At 34.4% G+C, this 15,372-nt stretch overlaps 1 protein-coding gene across 1 annotated transcript; it reads right to left on the reverse strand.

The window, feature by feature from the left end:
• Positions 1–1,616: 1,616 nt before the first annotated feature.
• Positions 1,617–2,552, reverse strand: LOC104875863 (taste receptor type 2 member 13-like). The gene has a single exon (XM_010643599.1). It carries the CDS (start codon positions 2,550–2,552, stop codon positions 1,617–1,619), a length of 936 nt encoding a protein of 311 aa, XP_010641901.1.
• Between the last annotated feature and the right edge of the window lie 12,820 nt (positions 2,553–15,372).

Consider the following 15,372-nt stretch of genomic DNA (forward strand, 5'->3'; position numbering starts at 1 on the left):
AAAACTATACCTTTAAAACTACAATGGACCCAAATAAATTAAAAAATATGCTGTGTTCATGTACTGGAACACTCAATATTGTTAAGAGGTTGGTTACTCCTAATTCATAACTATACATTCAATACAATGCCAGTCACTATTCTAGAAAGTTTTATTAAGGGAATCAATAAGATTTAAAAGCATATGCAAGACCTGAGGAACCAGAAAAACTGAAACCATATAGAAAAAACAAAAACAAAAAAATAATGTTTGAAGGCTATTATACTTCAATATGTAGTATTAAACTAAAGAATTCGAAAGAGTATATCACCTACAATGGTGTAGACATACAAATAAAAAGAACAGAAGGCATAACCAGAAGGAAACTCACACACCTACAATTAAGTGATTTCCAACACAGGGGCAAGCTGAAATAATGAAAAAGGTAAACTTTTAAAGAAATAGTGCTGAAAAATAAATAGATATATGAATTTAAAAAATGAACTTCAGTCCTAACCTCCTATAGCAAATAGAATTTTATTTGGAAAGGGTTATCTTCTTAAACATAAAATCTGAAACTTTTAAAAGATATCATAAAAATGATCTTAGCTTTTGGAAAGATACTTCATGAAAAGAAAGAATGACAAGCCACTGGCTTGTAGAAAATATGTACATATCTTGCATCTGATAAATAATAAATATTCAGAATACACAAAGAACAGTTACAACACAAAACAATGACCCAAATCAAATATTAGATAGATGCATAAAAGAAGTTACATGAAGGTCAAAGCACAGGAAAAAAAAAAGGTTATTAACAAGTAAAAGGATTTTCTAAATTGCTGTATATCTAATTGTACTTGGAATTCTACTCCAAATACCACTCAGGAACAAACTAGTGCTCTATAAAACAAGGTACAGTTACCAAACCTAGGTAGTAGTTGTCCTGGTGCATGGGATGGCAACAAGGAAAATGGATTGCAAAGGGCATTGATGTAGTAATCAACAAGTGTATATATCAACACACTAGCTGAGGTATACACTAAAAACACTGCATTTTAGTATAAGCAAATTATACTTCCATAATATTTATTTTAAAATATCCATGAATGTATTTCCAGTATAATTGCCAAATGGAAAGATTTGTTTTATTTTGCAACTATTGACAGTAAACATTTTGATCCTTTCAATGTTCTCATACTATCAGTCCTACCAAAAGCCCCAAATCTAAAATTTCTCTATTTCTGTTCTAAATAAGTGTTCTGATTATCCTCAATTCGCTATGTAACTAGAATTATATAAGATCATAAAATAATTACCTCAAATATCTAACCTCAATGAGTTAGTTAGAAGTGTAGGGTCATTAGCAATAAAAAGGCTGCAGCTTCATAATTAGCAAAATGTTTGCATGGTAGATTTTTTTTAAAAGGTAAGGGAATCTGCCAATGATTTCCTCAGGTAAGCTTTAAATTGTTGATAAATAGAAATATTACTCATAAATATGTAATATAAATATTCATTTGAAATATTTACAATGATTTTCACAATGAAAGAAACAGAGAGGGAAAAAAAAACTATCTTTAAAATAGATACCTTTTTAAAGTCTAGAACATCCAATGGCACACGGTTCCAATGGCTTATGGAGTTGTGAGCTTCTCATCCTTTGTCCCACACTTCAGCTGCCTCAGCACCAAAAGAGAAGTCTGCCTTAGCTTGGAGTTTCCCAGGATCAGGATAAATGAATGGCTCGAAGGATAGAGGAGTCCAATAGCCAGGCTAAGTGCGTGAATCAGGTCACTCTGAGGCATCTGAGAAACCCACGACATGAGGAGGGACAGAAAGTAAGTAGTGTAGAGTAGGAGGAAAGAGATTATAATTTTCAAGGCATTGATGTGGGCCTTGGTCCTGGGATCTCTGTGTCCTTTGGAATTGAGCTGCATCTTTTGGAGATGTTTCCATAAGGAGAAGATAAGCAGAAGAAAGGAGATCAGGGCCAGAACAAACGGCATGAGGGAGAACATGGTCATGTTGAATATGATCAGCTGTGACACTTTTGCAGAGTCACTCACTGTGGAATTCCAGGTTAAGTTCCTTTTACGTCCATGTTTCCAGTCTTCAATATGAGTGTTTATCTGTATCAGATTTAAAAACAAGAAGACCAAGGTTGCTAGCAGTATCATCACAATCATTTTTTTTACTCTCCACTTCAGATAGAGAAAAATAGGCCTGGAGAAACTGGCTATTTTGAGCAAATAAAAGATGCTGAGGATCGTAGCAAGCCAGAGACTGAAATGATTGAAAACTACCCAGGTAAATGTAATAATTTTTAGTTCTTCTCCATCCACAATTGAACATGAACAACGAAGACGTGTCAACCAATTTAGTAATATTTCCAAGATCACACCAATTCTGGAAAGTGCCAAGGTGCTGAGAATTTGATCAACAGAGGACAGCTTTCTTTTATTGACCCAGTCAATGCAGTTGATCAGTACTATAAATCCATTGCTCAAACTCCCAAGTATACTCTGCACACCTATGAGGAGGGTGAAGAAGTTCTGCAGGCCCCTTTCCATGTCCACACTGGGGATTCAGAGTCAAATATCACTGATCTATAACGCCATGGACATCTTTAAACATACAGCCAGGTTCTTCCTTCTGTGCCTTCCTTGACTGTTGCCCAGTCTGATGCCCAGTCAAAAATCTCCAATAGGAACATACATGTCCTAGCGCAATCTTTATTTTTTCCGGTTTTTCTCCCAAACCTTATTTAAGAGGTTTAGTTCCCAAGATGAGTCGAAATGTTTCATAGATTGTTATGAAACAAAATTATATTCCCATTTGCTAACATGCAAATAAGGATAGATTCTCTCACTGTGTTGTACATTTGCCTTGCTTTAGTTGTAGAAATTTTGATTTTACCAGCTTGAATTCTATGGCACAAAGATCTAGTTGATGAAATATTAACAGTACTCTTGCTGTCAATTTATGAAACATGTAAAGACAGGACAGATATTTTAAGAAAGTCTTCAGTTTCCTGTGCATGGAGGCCACATCTGGTCAATACTGGAAATAAAGAAAACTTCATCCACAAAGCATACGTCTTCCAGTGGGCCTTTTCACCACTGGACAGGGCCCTCCACCATGCCCCCTGGCCACCAAATGCCTTCTGGTCTTACTCACTTTTCCCCTCACATTTCGTTTCTAGACACAGAGGTGAACAAAAATAAATTTAAAAAATCAGGAACAACTACAAAAGATAGAGAACTCTGTTATGTCATAAATTTCAAAATTTATAACCAAGGAAAGAAAGAGATATTCATCCCACTCTCTAAGAACCCCAGGAAAAGAAAGCGAATCAGCAAAATTCTGAACAATGTAGGAGATGAAAATGTATGACCTAACTCAATATTTATATAAACAAATGCTACTTTTAATCTTGATTATAATAATAAATAATTTGCCAGATGAGGCAAAAAACAATTTATAAATTATAAATGAAATTTACTATTTATGTAGGCATTGCTAGGTGATCTACAGAATACTCAGATTCACAAAGTAATTTAATTGTGTCATTTTTGTTGATATACAAATTTTAGTTATAATTTGAAATACTTATGTAGTCATTTTCTTTTTTATTATGATGATGATATAATTGTTGAGATAGAATAGATTTCTTGTAAGCACATTTTTTCAGCTTTTGTGACTTAATTATTTAGATATGTGGTATCTGGGTTTCCATTTGCACTCAATACAAGCTTGAAGAAATCCTTTATAAATTTTTATAGTATGAACAAACAAGATTTTCTTACTCTTTTGAAGCTATTGTCACCAAGAACGTTGTTGCACAAATATATCACCTGACAGACAAGACAGTGCTTGCGTATGAGAAAGTACCATAGACCTGTGGAATTTGTGACATAATATTTGATAAAGATTTAGAGTTGCAGTTTTGAGCTGACTTGTACCTAGTGTGTTTCCATAAGAGAAATCTTTGAAAAGGCAGACCGAAGAAAAACAGCATCTCATTTCTATTGGACAAGAATAGATGCCATGGAAAAATTAAAGATTCTTTTGAAAGCCTGAATTGAAAAGTAAATGGCAGAAAAATGTAGGAATAGGAGATGAAGATAGGTTGGACTATTTTCCATAGATTATGGAAATAATCACATGAGATACAAGCTTTTAATATTTTCCTATTCTTTATTTAAGGCATCCTGATACCTCCATATGACTTTGCATGCTAATAGTATACTGAAGATTGTTTTTCTTATATCATGCACTACTTGCATAATGCAAAATAATATGCACAATATTATTCCTTTTATATGCAATTTAAAACCATCCAAAGCTGACCTAGTGTTTAGAGCTACCTACTAAAATGTAAAAGATATAAAACAAAACAAGATAACACTTATCCAACAATTGTTAAAGGAGGTTATGGTCAGGTGTGAAGATGGCAGGGGCTCTTAGAGTTTAATGTCAAATAGAAAGTTTGATAGTGTGTATTCCTACACATATTATCCTTGATCCTAAAATATATGTACATACATATATATCACAATACTTTACCCGCATTAACAAAGAAGTTTTTTTTTTTTTCCCTGTGGAAAGGAATAAATATGAGAAAAGGAAAAAATGGAAACAAAGTCTTTGTAAATAGGTAGGGTGGAGGGGTAAAAGGAGGGCAGGGGAATGGGGAAAAAATAAGAATCTCTAAGATACGTCATGGAAAGGTTCAAATTCCCAATGATGAATGTCATAGTATTGTATACCTTAAATGTACCAACAAATTTAATGAAAAAAAAAGTTTCTTTTTAAAAAAAATAATAAGGTCACCTGTAGATCATTTGTGGATTCACTTTTGGATTAAATTTTTCTACCCAGTTGTCCTACTTTCTTGGGTTTTATTTATACATCACTGAGTTACTCAACCAGTATGCCTTTTAATCTGTTATTTTCTCATACAACAGTTAATTTTCTAGCATTCAACAGAACTTACAATACTGAGATAAATCTCTTTTGACCGTGGTGCATTACTTTTCTCTACTATCTCTTGGTTTGGTTTGCCAATACTGTGGCAAAATATTTGCATCTCTGTTTATAAGAGATATTGACATTTTAATTTTTATTTCTCACACTCCACTCATCAAATTTGGTGTTAAGATTTTCTAGCCTCATCACATTTGTCAAGAAATATTTCTTTTCTGGTTTCTTTTGATAGATAACACATATAGAGCATTTAATTAAGACTAGATGCTCTATTTTGAAGTCCATACTAATATGAACACCTTCCAGGTTATCAGAGAAGATTTTGCAAACTCTAAGAGCCTCTGACTTCATTCCTGACTGTAACCTTCCTTAACAATTGTTTGGCAATTACAATTGCAATTGCTATGTTTTGTTTTATATTTTTTATCTTTCAGTAGGTATCCCTAAACACTAGACTGGCTTTGTGTGGTTTTAAGTTGCATATAAAAGGAATAATATTGTACACATTATTTCACATTTCACTAATTTTGATCAATAGCGTTTTAAAAAAATTAGTCATACTGCTAGCCAACAGATCATTTTATTGGTGAACAGTATTAATGGAATGAGTATTCATAATTTATGTATTCTAATAGAATTATATTTTTGAGTTGTTTTGTTTAGGTGTTATAAAAATGCTATTAATATTCTTTAACATGTAATTAATTCTTAGGCACAATACTATAATTTTGTTCTGGAGCTATTATGTTGCTTATTTCTCTTGCTTTGGATTTTGTAGATATTTGTCAATTTCCAATAATTATATCATGTAATTTTTGTAGTAATGTCTTCTTATTGTTTTTAATAACTACAGAATAACTTCTTTCAATACTTAATATTGTTATTTGCTGTTTTTTATTATTTATTTCACCAGAAGTTTCTCAATTTTATCACTCTACTAAATGGCTAAATACAACCTGGCCAATCTTTTAAAATGTAGTATCTTCCATTAAAGTCCTGTATTTTCTATTACATATTTTGACTTCTTCTAAGTATATTTGCTGTTATTTTTCTACTTGTGTAAAATGAATATTAGGACATGAGCTTTCCTCTTGTATTTTTTAACGACATATCCATTCTAAAGTTACGAATGCACATTCCCTCCAAGAATCTTTAACAATTTCTCACAAAGTTTTATTATGTTCCATTTGTAGTCCAGTTGAAATACTTTCTAAATTTCCTTGAGATTTTTTTTTCTGCGTCCCATTGAAAAACTTTTAAATGTATATTTAAGTCTCCATTCATGTGGGCTTTTCCCTTAAATCTTTGGTATTGGTTTTTACCAAAATTGAATAAATGCCACAGATTACACTCTGTACACAAACATTGTGTTCTATTTTTAAAACAGATTTTAAGGCATATTCATACTCAATTTTGTTACAATATTTGTGTTATCTCAAAATAATATGGTTTAGGGGTACAGTATTTCATATATTTACTAGATCTTTTAGTCATGTTGCTTAAATCCTATTTATATTTCTGAATTTAGCGTTCTTATTCTGTCATTTTTTTTTCTTACTATAAAACAGACATATCTATTTCACTTTGCTGTTCTGCTGAATTTTGCCCTATGTGCTTTAAGGCCATTATTTGTTGCATAAAATGGGTCATCAAAATATATGGTGAATGTTTGCCTTTTAAAAAATGTATTGCAGTAAAAGATGCATTGCCATTAATCTCCCCAAAATACTCCCATTCCCTTCAAACACACTTATCTCTTCATTCTTGCCACTTTCTGAAATGGTTCAGGAAGTAATTTTTCATGTGTCTTTATGAGATGTGATAAAAAAATATGGTGAATGCTGTGCTGAATACCACCCAAGGGAAAGGTGAGCTCTACAAAGATTGTCGCATGTCATCCTTCTCCTTTTTCATCAGATATGGCATCAAGGAACTTCTTTCTCTTTTCCAAAGTCAAAATGACCATGAAATTAAGTGGTTTGAATGGATTCAGGACATCAAGCATTATAATTAATGACACTCACAAAAAAGTACTTTTTTATTACAGTAAAAAACAAACTGACATCAGTCTTCCTCAAAATAACCTCCTCTTTGCTTTGTATACATATACATATATATATATATATGTCCCATCATGCTTGCCACTTTTGGAAGCAGTTCTGAAAGTCCATTTTCGCATGTGTCTTTGGTTGCCCTATTATGGCTGTCTCAGTGTCCCGAATTAACTTAAAACATTTATTTTCATGGTCATTTTTAGTTCAGGAAGAGCCGGAAGTTCCATGGTGCCAGATCCGGTAGAGTACAAAGACACTGTGGCATTTTTATGAGTTTTCCTGTCTGTTGGATGGCACATGGGGGCAGCTTTCGCTGTAGTTTTTATGACATTTCATAAAAACATTCACAAAGGAGGACTTCTAGAACCGTGTCAGAAAGCAGAAAGAATATGTTTGAAGTGAGTGTGAGTATTTTGAGGGGCTTAATGGAAATGTGCCTTTTATTATAATAATTTTAAAAAATTTAAATATTCACTATATATTTGATCACCCCTTGTATCTTTGTCACCCATTCTCTCCATTCCTGTTTATTCTTTTCATTTCACTTTCTGCCAATTATCCTTGGGTTCCTAGCAATTTAGTTTTTAATAATAAATTCATATTATAATAAACTTCCATAATTTCAGGATAGCTAGAATTTAGGCAATAAATAAGAGGTGGTTATTATAGACAAAAGGAAATATAGCTCAATAGATAACACACAACTGTTATTTCAAGACTAATCTTAGAGTATGGGGGACTTCATGATAGTTGGGAGAATGTAGACCCATATATTAGGCTGCCAAATAGTCCATTAACATTGAGTTCATTTCCTCCAACTGTGCCTTCTGCAGAATTTGGCTCCCTTGATGAATGTGTTCAGGTTCAGTACAGATTTTCAGTCCTTCAGCTGCCCAGCAGGTGGTGAACGGTTAATGGAAGCTTCCTTCTCTGACAGATCCTAGGAGTGAGGAAAATTCTCATTGTGGATCAAGAGAGCAAGAAAAAGTCTCAGGGACCAGACTAGGAAATTTACACTTCTGTTTCAGCCTCACTTGTTTTGACATCTATCAGGACATAATCTCAAACTGTAGCGATCACCAGAAACTGAGAGTCTTTGGTAATTTGCCTGGAGATTTTACTTCATAAACTGAGAAATTGACTCCTTTATTTCTACAAGAATTCTCTGTTATGTTCCAATAAGCCTAGGACCTAAACACCAGGTAAAACCTCAGGTTTCTGTATATTTCATTTACTGTTCATAGTAGAGCCATGTTTCTTTAGAGACATTCCAGAAAAGAATTAAGAAGAGAGATGCTATTGTGTTGCCCCATAATGTTCCTATTTCCCCCAAGCACCTGGTTTGCTTAGCAGAATCTACTCTTGGGAAAGATGGAGAATATGGTACTAGCACACAAAGATAAGCCAGGTTTATGTGCTACTCAGGATTTTCAGAATGTGGGTAGAGACCAAACCTCACCAATTCCTGATCATGGAGTACATTTGCATTCCATGCCCACTGGCAGAAATTCAGGCCTCACTGAGTACTTGGTGATTAAGAGAAGGATGGCTGTTTCACAGCCTTGGTGGAATCCTACATTAGGAACACTACTTGAGTATGTTAACAGGATTCTAGATGTCTTGAGAGCAATATTTAGTGCAAGCGAATAAAATTGCTTTACTCAACTAGAGACCAGATCTAAACCTCCACAGGAAGCAATGCGTCCATCTCAGTGCACTTTTGAAAGTTTCTTCTCTCTGGCTCCGATGTCGTAATGGAGGATTGATAGTCTGTGATGTTGGTCTCAGGTTACAGCAAAGGGCTTATTACCAATGATGAGTTCAGCCATAAAATGTAGAAAAATTAGCCACAACATTTAGGAAACAATCTGTTTCTTCCTTCAGGTTCATCTTTCAATAACACATGACTGGAATTTCAGTAAATAAACAGTTCTTATATAATGAAGGTATCTTTTTTTTTTTTTTTTTTTTTTTTTTTTTTTTTTTTTTTTTTTTTTTTTTTTTTTTTTTTTTTTTTTTTTTTTTTTTTTTTTTTTTTTTTTTTTTTTTTTTTTTTTTTTTTTTTTTTTTTTTTTTTTTTTTTTTTTTTTTTTTTTTTTTTTTTTTTTTTTTTTTTTTTTTTTTACTTTTTCCTGTTCCTCTAGGATATGGATTCCAGTCCAGTCTATCTAATCTCACTGAAGGGAGGGACTAATGAGAGCCATCAGAATTTTCAGGAGCAGAGAATCTACAATTACATTGAAAACTGTAATTTGAAAACACTCTGAAACCGAAGGTCCCACATTTAATACTTCACTTCCCAGGTGGTCAAGGAAGTACAGGAATACAAGTAAACTGAAAAATTATTTTTCTTTTTCAATACTTTGATTTCTTCTTTTAAAAGAGTAGTTATTACCAGGGATGCTAATTATGACAGGAGAATCCTTTTTTAGTTAACGCTCTTCCCTCTTGTTATTGTTTATTTTCCCAATGACCTAGGTCTCTGTGTTGTGGTCTGTTTCTTATAAAATCTATTATTAAAGATTCTATTAATCTTCAGTCACTTTGTGGTAAGGATTCAGAGGTTTACAGGCTCATATAAAATTGTTAGAAAATTTTAAAATTTCAATCTCTGGCAATGCAAAATTGCCTTTGTTTATATGATCTATGGGTGTGAATAATAACTTAGTCCCTGCCATCCGTGACCGTTTATGTGAAGCCCATAGTACTGAACTCATAGGCTAAGTCATCCAAATTGTACAGCCTCTCTGTACCAAACCTTACTAATGCTGAAAGGAGACCAGAAAAGCAAATGCAACATTTATTTGAGGAGGAAACTATTTCCACAAGTAGTGGCTAGTAGAGGTGTAGATCAGAGGCAGAGAGGTGGCATAGCATGAACAAGACTTTGAGGTCAGATCCCAGAACTGTAAAACTTTTTTCCACTCATTAAAATGTGTTCCAATCTAAGGTTAAGATGACAGAAGTCTAAAGCGAGACAGAAGGAGAATTATATCATGAAATAATAACACTCTGACAGCGCAGACTCAGTCATAAAGGAATGGAAAGGAGGAGGCACCTTCTATAGTGAGGCTATGTCATGCAGTTGTTTAACTCTGTGCATATTACTTAACAAAAACAGGAAAATGAATTATCAGAATTTTTCACATCATGATAAAAGAAGCAAAGAGATATACAATACAAAATTGTGAAGGAATTAATTTTTAAAATATGTCAATTCAGGCTGAGAGCTTCACAGGTACAGGCAGTACAGTAAACACCTGAGATGTCAAATGAACTTCTATTTCCTGGAGAAGGATGTGAAGAGCAAGCTCTCTGCAAAAGTATGGGTGTGAAGAAATTGAGAGAATCCCGTACAAAGGGACACAGCTTGAGAATATCATAATTTTAAAAATTGATTCTATTAGTGTTTTTCAGCTGAGATGAATTATTTTAACTGAAGCCATCAGAGTTCAGTGTCCAGCAGTTTGTGAAGGATGAAAAATCCTTCCCATCTCTAAGTAAACTGAGGATGGGAGCAAGAGAGTTGGGGCTGCTTGTGCAGAAATCAGAGAGCCCTCAGATGCTAAGCTGTACAATTCAAAGATGGAAAAAGTAGCTGTTATCTGGTATCAAATATTAATTTTTCTGTGGTAGTCACCACTACTGACTCGGTGGTTCTCCTTATATCTTCCTACTGTAGGGATTCTCAACCTTGGGGCCATTAGCATTCATGCCAGATAATTTTGTGCTGTGAAAGGTTGTCATGAATGTTGCAGGATAGATGCAATGTCTTTGTTCTGTGTCACTATTACAAAATACCTGAGCCTATGTACTTTATAAAGGAAAGAGGTTTATTTGGCTTGTGATTCTTGAGGCTGGCAATTCCAAATATCATTTCCCCAGCAGCTGGGTGGAAGGTATATAATGCCAGAGAGGAAGTGAGGGAACAAACTGAGAAAGCCAAACTTGTCTTATCATAACCTATTCTGGTAGGACTATTTAACCCACTGTGCCAGGCTTTCTCCAGGGACATAGCATTAATCTCTCTTGAGTGTGGTACCCATACTCTCTAATGACATTTCACTAATCCCCAGTTATTAAAGACCAAGTGCCTGTCAATACCATTACACTGAGGACCATGCTTCTCCCCAAGAAACCTTAGGAAATGCAGGAGACCCCTGTAGTCAGGTTCCAGTCCCCACCTGCCAGTGTGCAAAACAGGCCTGAGGAAGAAAATACACTAAGAGACAGAACTAAGAGACAGGAAGCCGGGGCCAGGATGACCAGGCGCTGGCCAGTCCCAGGCACTGGCTTTCATTGGCAATCAGTTGGGGTAAAGGCATTGTGTAGTGTCTATGAAATTAACGCAACCATGGATCATAAAGAACAAGACAAAGCATTCTGAAATTAGGAACAGAATAGACAAAATATATGATTGTAATTAGTACATTGTCCTTCTAGTGTGAAGGTTTTAGTTATGGGAACAGGATTTGGGTGTGTTTTACTCTGACCGTGGCGCATAGGCCAGACTCCCTTCCATAAACGAGCCAGTTGTGGGGCTAACTCTTCACAAGCTGTGTGGGCATCGTCAGTATTACGGTCCTCTGCATCTCCCCTTTCTGAAAAACAGCATCTGCATCAGGTCTGGTGGTCTTTGTAGGTCCCAGGCTCACAGGCGAGCAGAGTCGCTCAGATGCAGCCTTTGCGTGGCTCCCAGCAGGGTGTCACGTCGTGCTGCCCACAGCGAGTCCGTCTTGGTCCAAGGTGGTGTGTTCTGGGATGGTGGCCACAGGATCTTTTTATCTTCTGTTATAAAATAAGCATACCCAGGCGCCTATGTTATTAATTGTGTTGAGCCATTTACCTTTTAGTTAGGATGTACTTTACCAACACTAGTGTCTAGGATGTGTCTGTAGATCTGTCTTTGTATACCTTTACTTTCCATAAGTGGATCTAAAAATTTTAAAGTGAGAGTAACAAGATTTAATTGAGCTTTTGGAGGTAGGTGTGCCCCCTTTTTTGTTTATGTAATTTGTCTTTAGGGGAAGGCAGATATGTCCTACAATGGCTAGACCCCCATGAGTCATCTAAGGGACCTTTGTCACAAGGCCTTATAATGTGTCTAACTGACTCAGCTTTCTATAATAAATTTTTTAAAACGAGCATCTCCAACTGCAGTTAGGGGAGAAAGGGTGTAGTTTTAACCCAGTTGCTTCAACCTAAGAAGGGTTGGTATAGGGAAGTTAGCAGTTCTTTAGGGAGCTAATTTAAAAGGCCTTAAATAAAAATCATATTTAATTTAGCAATTATACACTCTCTATATAAAGTCAATCTGGTAGATTTTGGTTTAAAAAAACCCAGCACAGTTGTTGTTGATTTTTTTCTGTATGATCACTTGGAATTTGGCAGCCTACAGGCAAGAATTTTTTAAGACATTAGAGCATGTATAATCAAAGTATAAGTACTAAAACAAAAAAGGTGGTTGTGAAAAGATCCATGCTTAGAAACTGTTTTTAAAGGACTAAAATAGTAATTATAACCTGCTAGCTCATAGACACTTTTACTAACGGAGGTTATCTATAAATCTGATATTTGTCATAATATTTCTTTTAGGTTTAGCTGTAAAAAGATAGAAAATTTAATAATTTTAAAAAACAATTTTAGCTAAAAACTTTAAAAACTGTTGTTGAGGTCTATAAATTTTACTATAGTTTTTTTTTTTTTTTAATGACCCATAACGGGTGAGTCACATGTGTAGTTGGAAACTGCCGGTAGGGACCAGCAATTGGAGCCCCATCTTATATCCAGCATCATTACTAGGGTCTTGACTTCATACATCTTTGGTTTATACTTTTCTACTGGGTGTTTAAGACCAAGTTAAGGTGAGACCTATATTAGTTAAAATTAACCTCTTCTCTCTATCAAGGTCAAATAAGTCTCCAAAGGCATTACTGTGAACCTTGCAACGAGCTTTTCAGTTCCCATCGGTGTCAGCCATCACAATGTGTCACAGTCTTGCTTGGCCATGCTGATTTCTGTAAAAGCACTGGAGAATTTTCCCTACAAGTGGCCCTCCTTTGGTATGCTGTCACTTCTTATCTTTTTGGTGTGCAACAATCTCCTTGCTCAGGAGGTTGGGTGACTTACCAAAGTTGTAGAATCCTGTAGAAAATGCTGTTCATGTCCTGGGTTGTTTGTAGACCTTGAAGGGCCAGGGCCAAAATATTGGCTGTCTTCTTAGCCCAGTTACCTTTCTCGTTCTGATCTCTAATTATAGTTATTGAACACCAAGAAGAGAAGATCAATAACAGCATTTTGATGGGAGTAGTGAACTTAATTGTTATAATTTTACCTGGATATCAAGCACTTTGAAATATAAAATATATTTAGAAGACTGTTATTATTATCAACTCATGGTTGTTCTAGTAGATGAGTTCCTATAAAATGTTAACAGAAAAAAGGCTTCACATCAACAGCCACACATATTTTAGCATGACAAACATAACATTATCTTTGTAGGACACTTAAATGTTCATCTTAAACTAAAACAGCCATTGTTAAACAGTCATCCTCCTCCAAAAATACACAAAAGAATTCTCATCTAAATTGTTATCCTTTGATAGGATGACACCTAAAGGAAATACATCAGCTGATAAATGTACCTGTTATCTTAAGTAGCTGGAATGTAAGAAAAAGGCAAATATCTGAATCAAAGGTTATTACCATAAACAATATGTTAGAAAACCTGTACAGTCAGAAAGCATGAATTCATTTAGTACACCAGAAAATTAATAATAATTGCCACAATTATGTGTATAAAACCTTATGCCCTTTAATTTACTTTGGTGCTAAAAGCATCTTTTTAATAAAAACTTGTTTTTTCCACAGAAACTTTAATCTTTTCAAGATGATCAGTGCAAATATATTACAATAACATATTTAAGTAATATTCTTTGGTGCAATTCTCTTTTTTATTAATTTTTTGGTTCATTTAATGTGTACAATATAATGACTTTCATTGAAGGAAATTTGTCCATTTATATAATCAATCTTAGTTCTTTTTTCCCCATTCCCCTGCCATCCCTTCAACACCGCCCTCCCTACAAAGACTTCATTTCCATTATTTTTCATCTTCTCATATTAATTCCATTCCCTTCTTTCCTTTCCCCCATCCCTCCCATTTCCCCTTTCCCTTTGTCCCTTTTCTTCCTAGCTCACATTATCTATTATACCTTTTAGTCCTTATTTATACTTTCAGTTTCTCATGCTAGAGAGACTATTTGGTATTTATACATGTGTGTCCTATTTATATTACTTAAGAGTGTCACTTTGATGCAAATCTCTTCTAAGGCTATGAAAACTATCAGGTCAGTCTGTTGTAAAACTATGAAAACTGTTGAGGTCCTCTTAGAGAGAAAAGACTGGAAAATATTTCCATACAGTTGCTCCTTTGTTCACCAAGAGGAGTCCCATTTAGCACTCTCTCTAAACCTACAGGTCTCCATTTAATTACCTTGACAAAGCTTATTTACTAACCTACCATATTGAAACAATACATTGTTTGTAGCCAATTAAAATTTGGAGTTATTATATTTAGACAACAATATGTATTACATAGTTTTACTCTGTTAGCAACCATGGGGGGGGAGCATGTCTTTAACTCAAATAACTTTTATCTATAAGCCAATTTAAATTATAAGCAAATATTTTTTAAAGAAAAGTTTTAAGGCAAAAAGAAAGGAAAAATATTGTTAAGCTCAAACAATACAGCTGTAAGATTAGATAGATAAACAAAGAAACACACATATGACAATTTAAATACTAGAGTTGTATACCTAAAATGTACCAATAAACTCAATAAAAGAAAAAAAATAATAGAGTTCACTCAAATATATTCAACCTAATTGAATTATAATATCCTTTTGTAAGTTTTTTTTTAATTTTATTGAGTTTATTGGTACATTTTAGGGATACAGTACAGTTACATTCATTGTTGGGATCATGTACCTTTACATGGCAAGTCTTGATTCTCATTTTTTCCCCTTACCTCTGCTCTCCCTTCACCCCCTCCTCCCCTCCCCATCTACAAACACTTTATTTTCATCTTTTCATTCTCTCACATTTTTTCTTTTCCCTTTTTGTTCTTCCCCTATGCATCACACCTTCCCTACACCTTTAGTTCCTTTCTTCAAATTTCTAAATGTCAGTAATCTTATTAGAATCTTATGCATTGTTGCAGAATATTCACACCAGGGAAACTATTTGGTATTTACACATGTGGGACTTATTTATTTCACTTAGGAGTATATCTTCAATATGTATCCATTTTCCTATGAATGAATCTATTCTCTCGCTCTTTATGGCTGAG

The sequence above is a fragment of the Fukomys damarensis genome, unplaced genomic scaffold (assembly GCF_012274545.1).
Source record: "Fukomys damarensis isolate Sample0158 unplaced genomic scaffold, DMR_v1.0_HiC HiC_scaffold_19, whole genome shotgun sequence".
Lineage (NCBI taxonomy): Eukaryota > Metazoa > Chordata > Mammalia > Rodentia > Bathyergidae > Fukomys > Fukomys damarensis.

Bases quoted from the DNA above. Each gene is read 5' to 3' on its own strand.
- LOC104875863 (XM_010643599.1), bottom strand. From the start codon at position 2,552: ATGGAAAGGGGCCTGCAGAACTTCTTCACCCTCCTCATAGGTGTGCAG.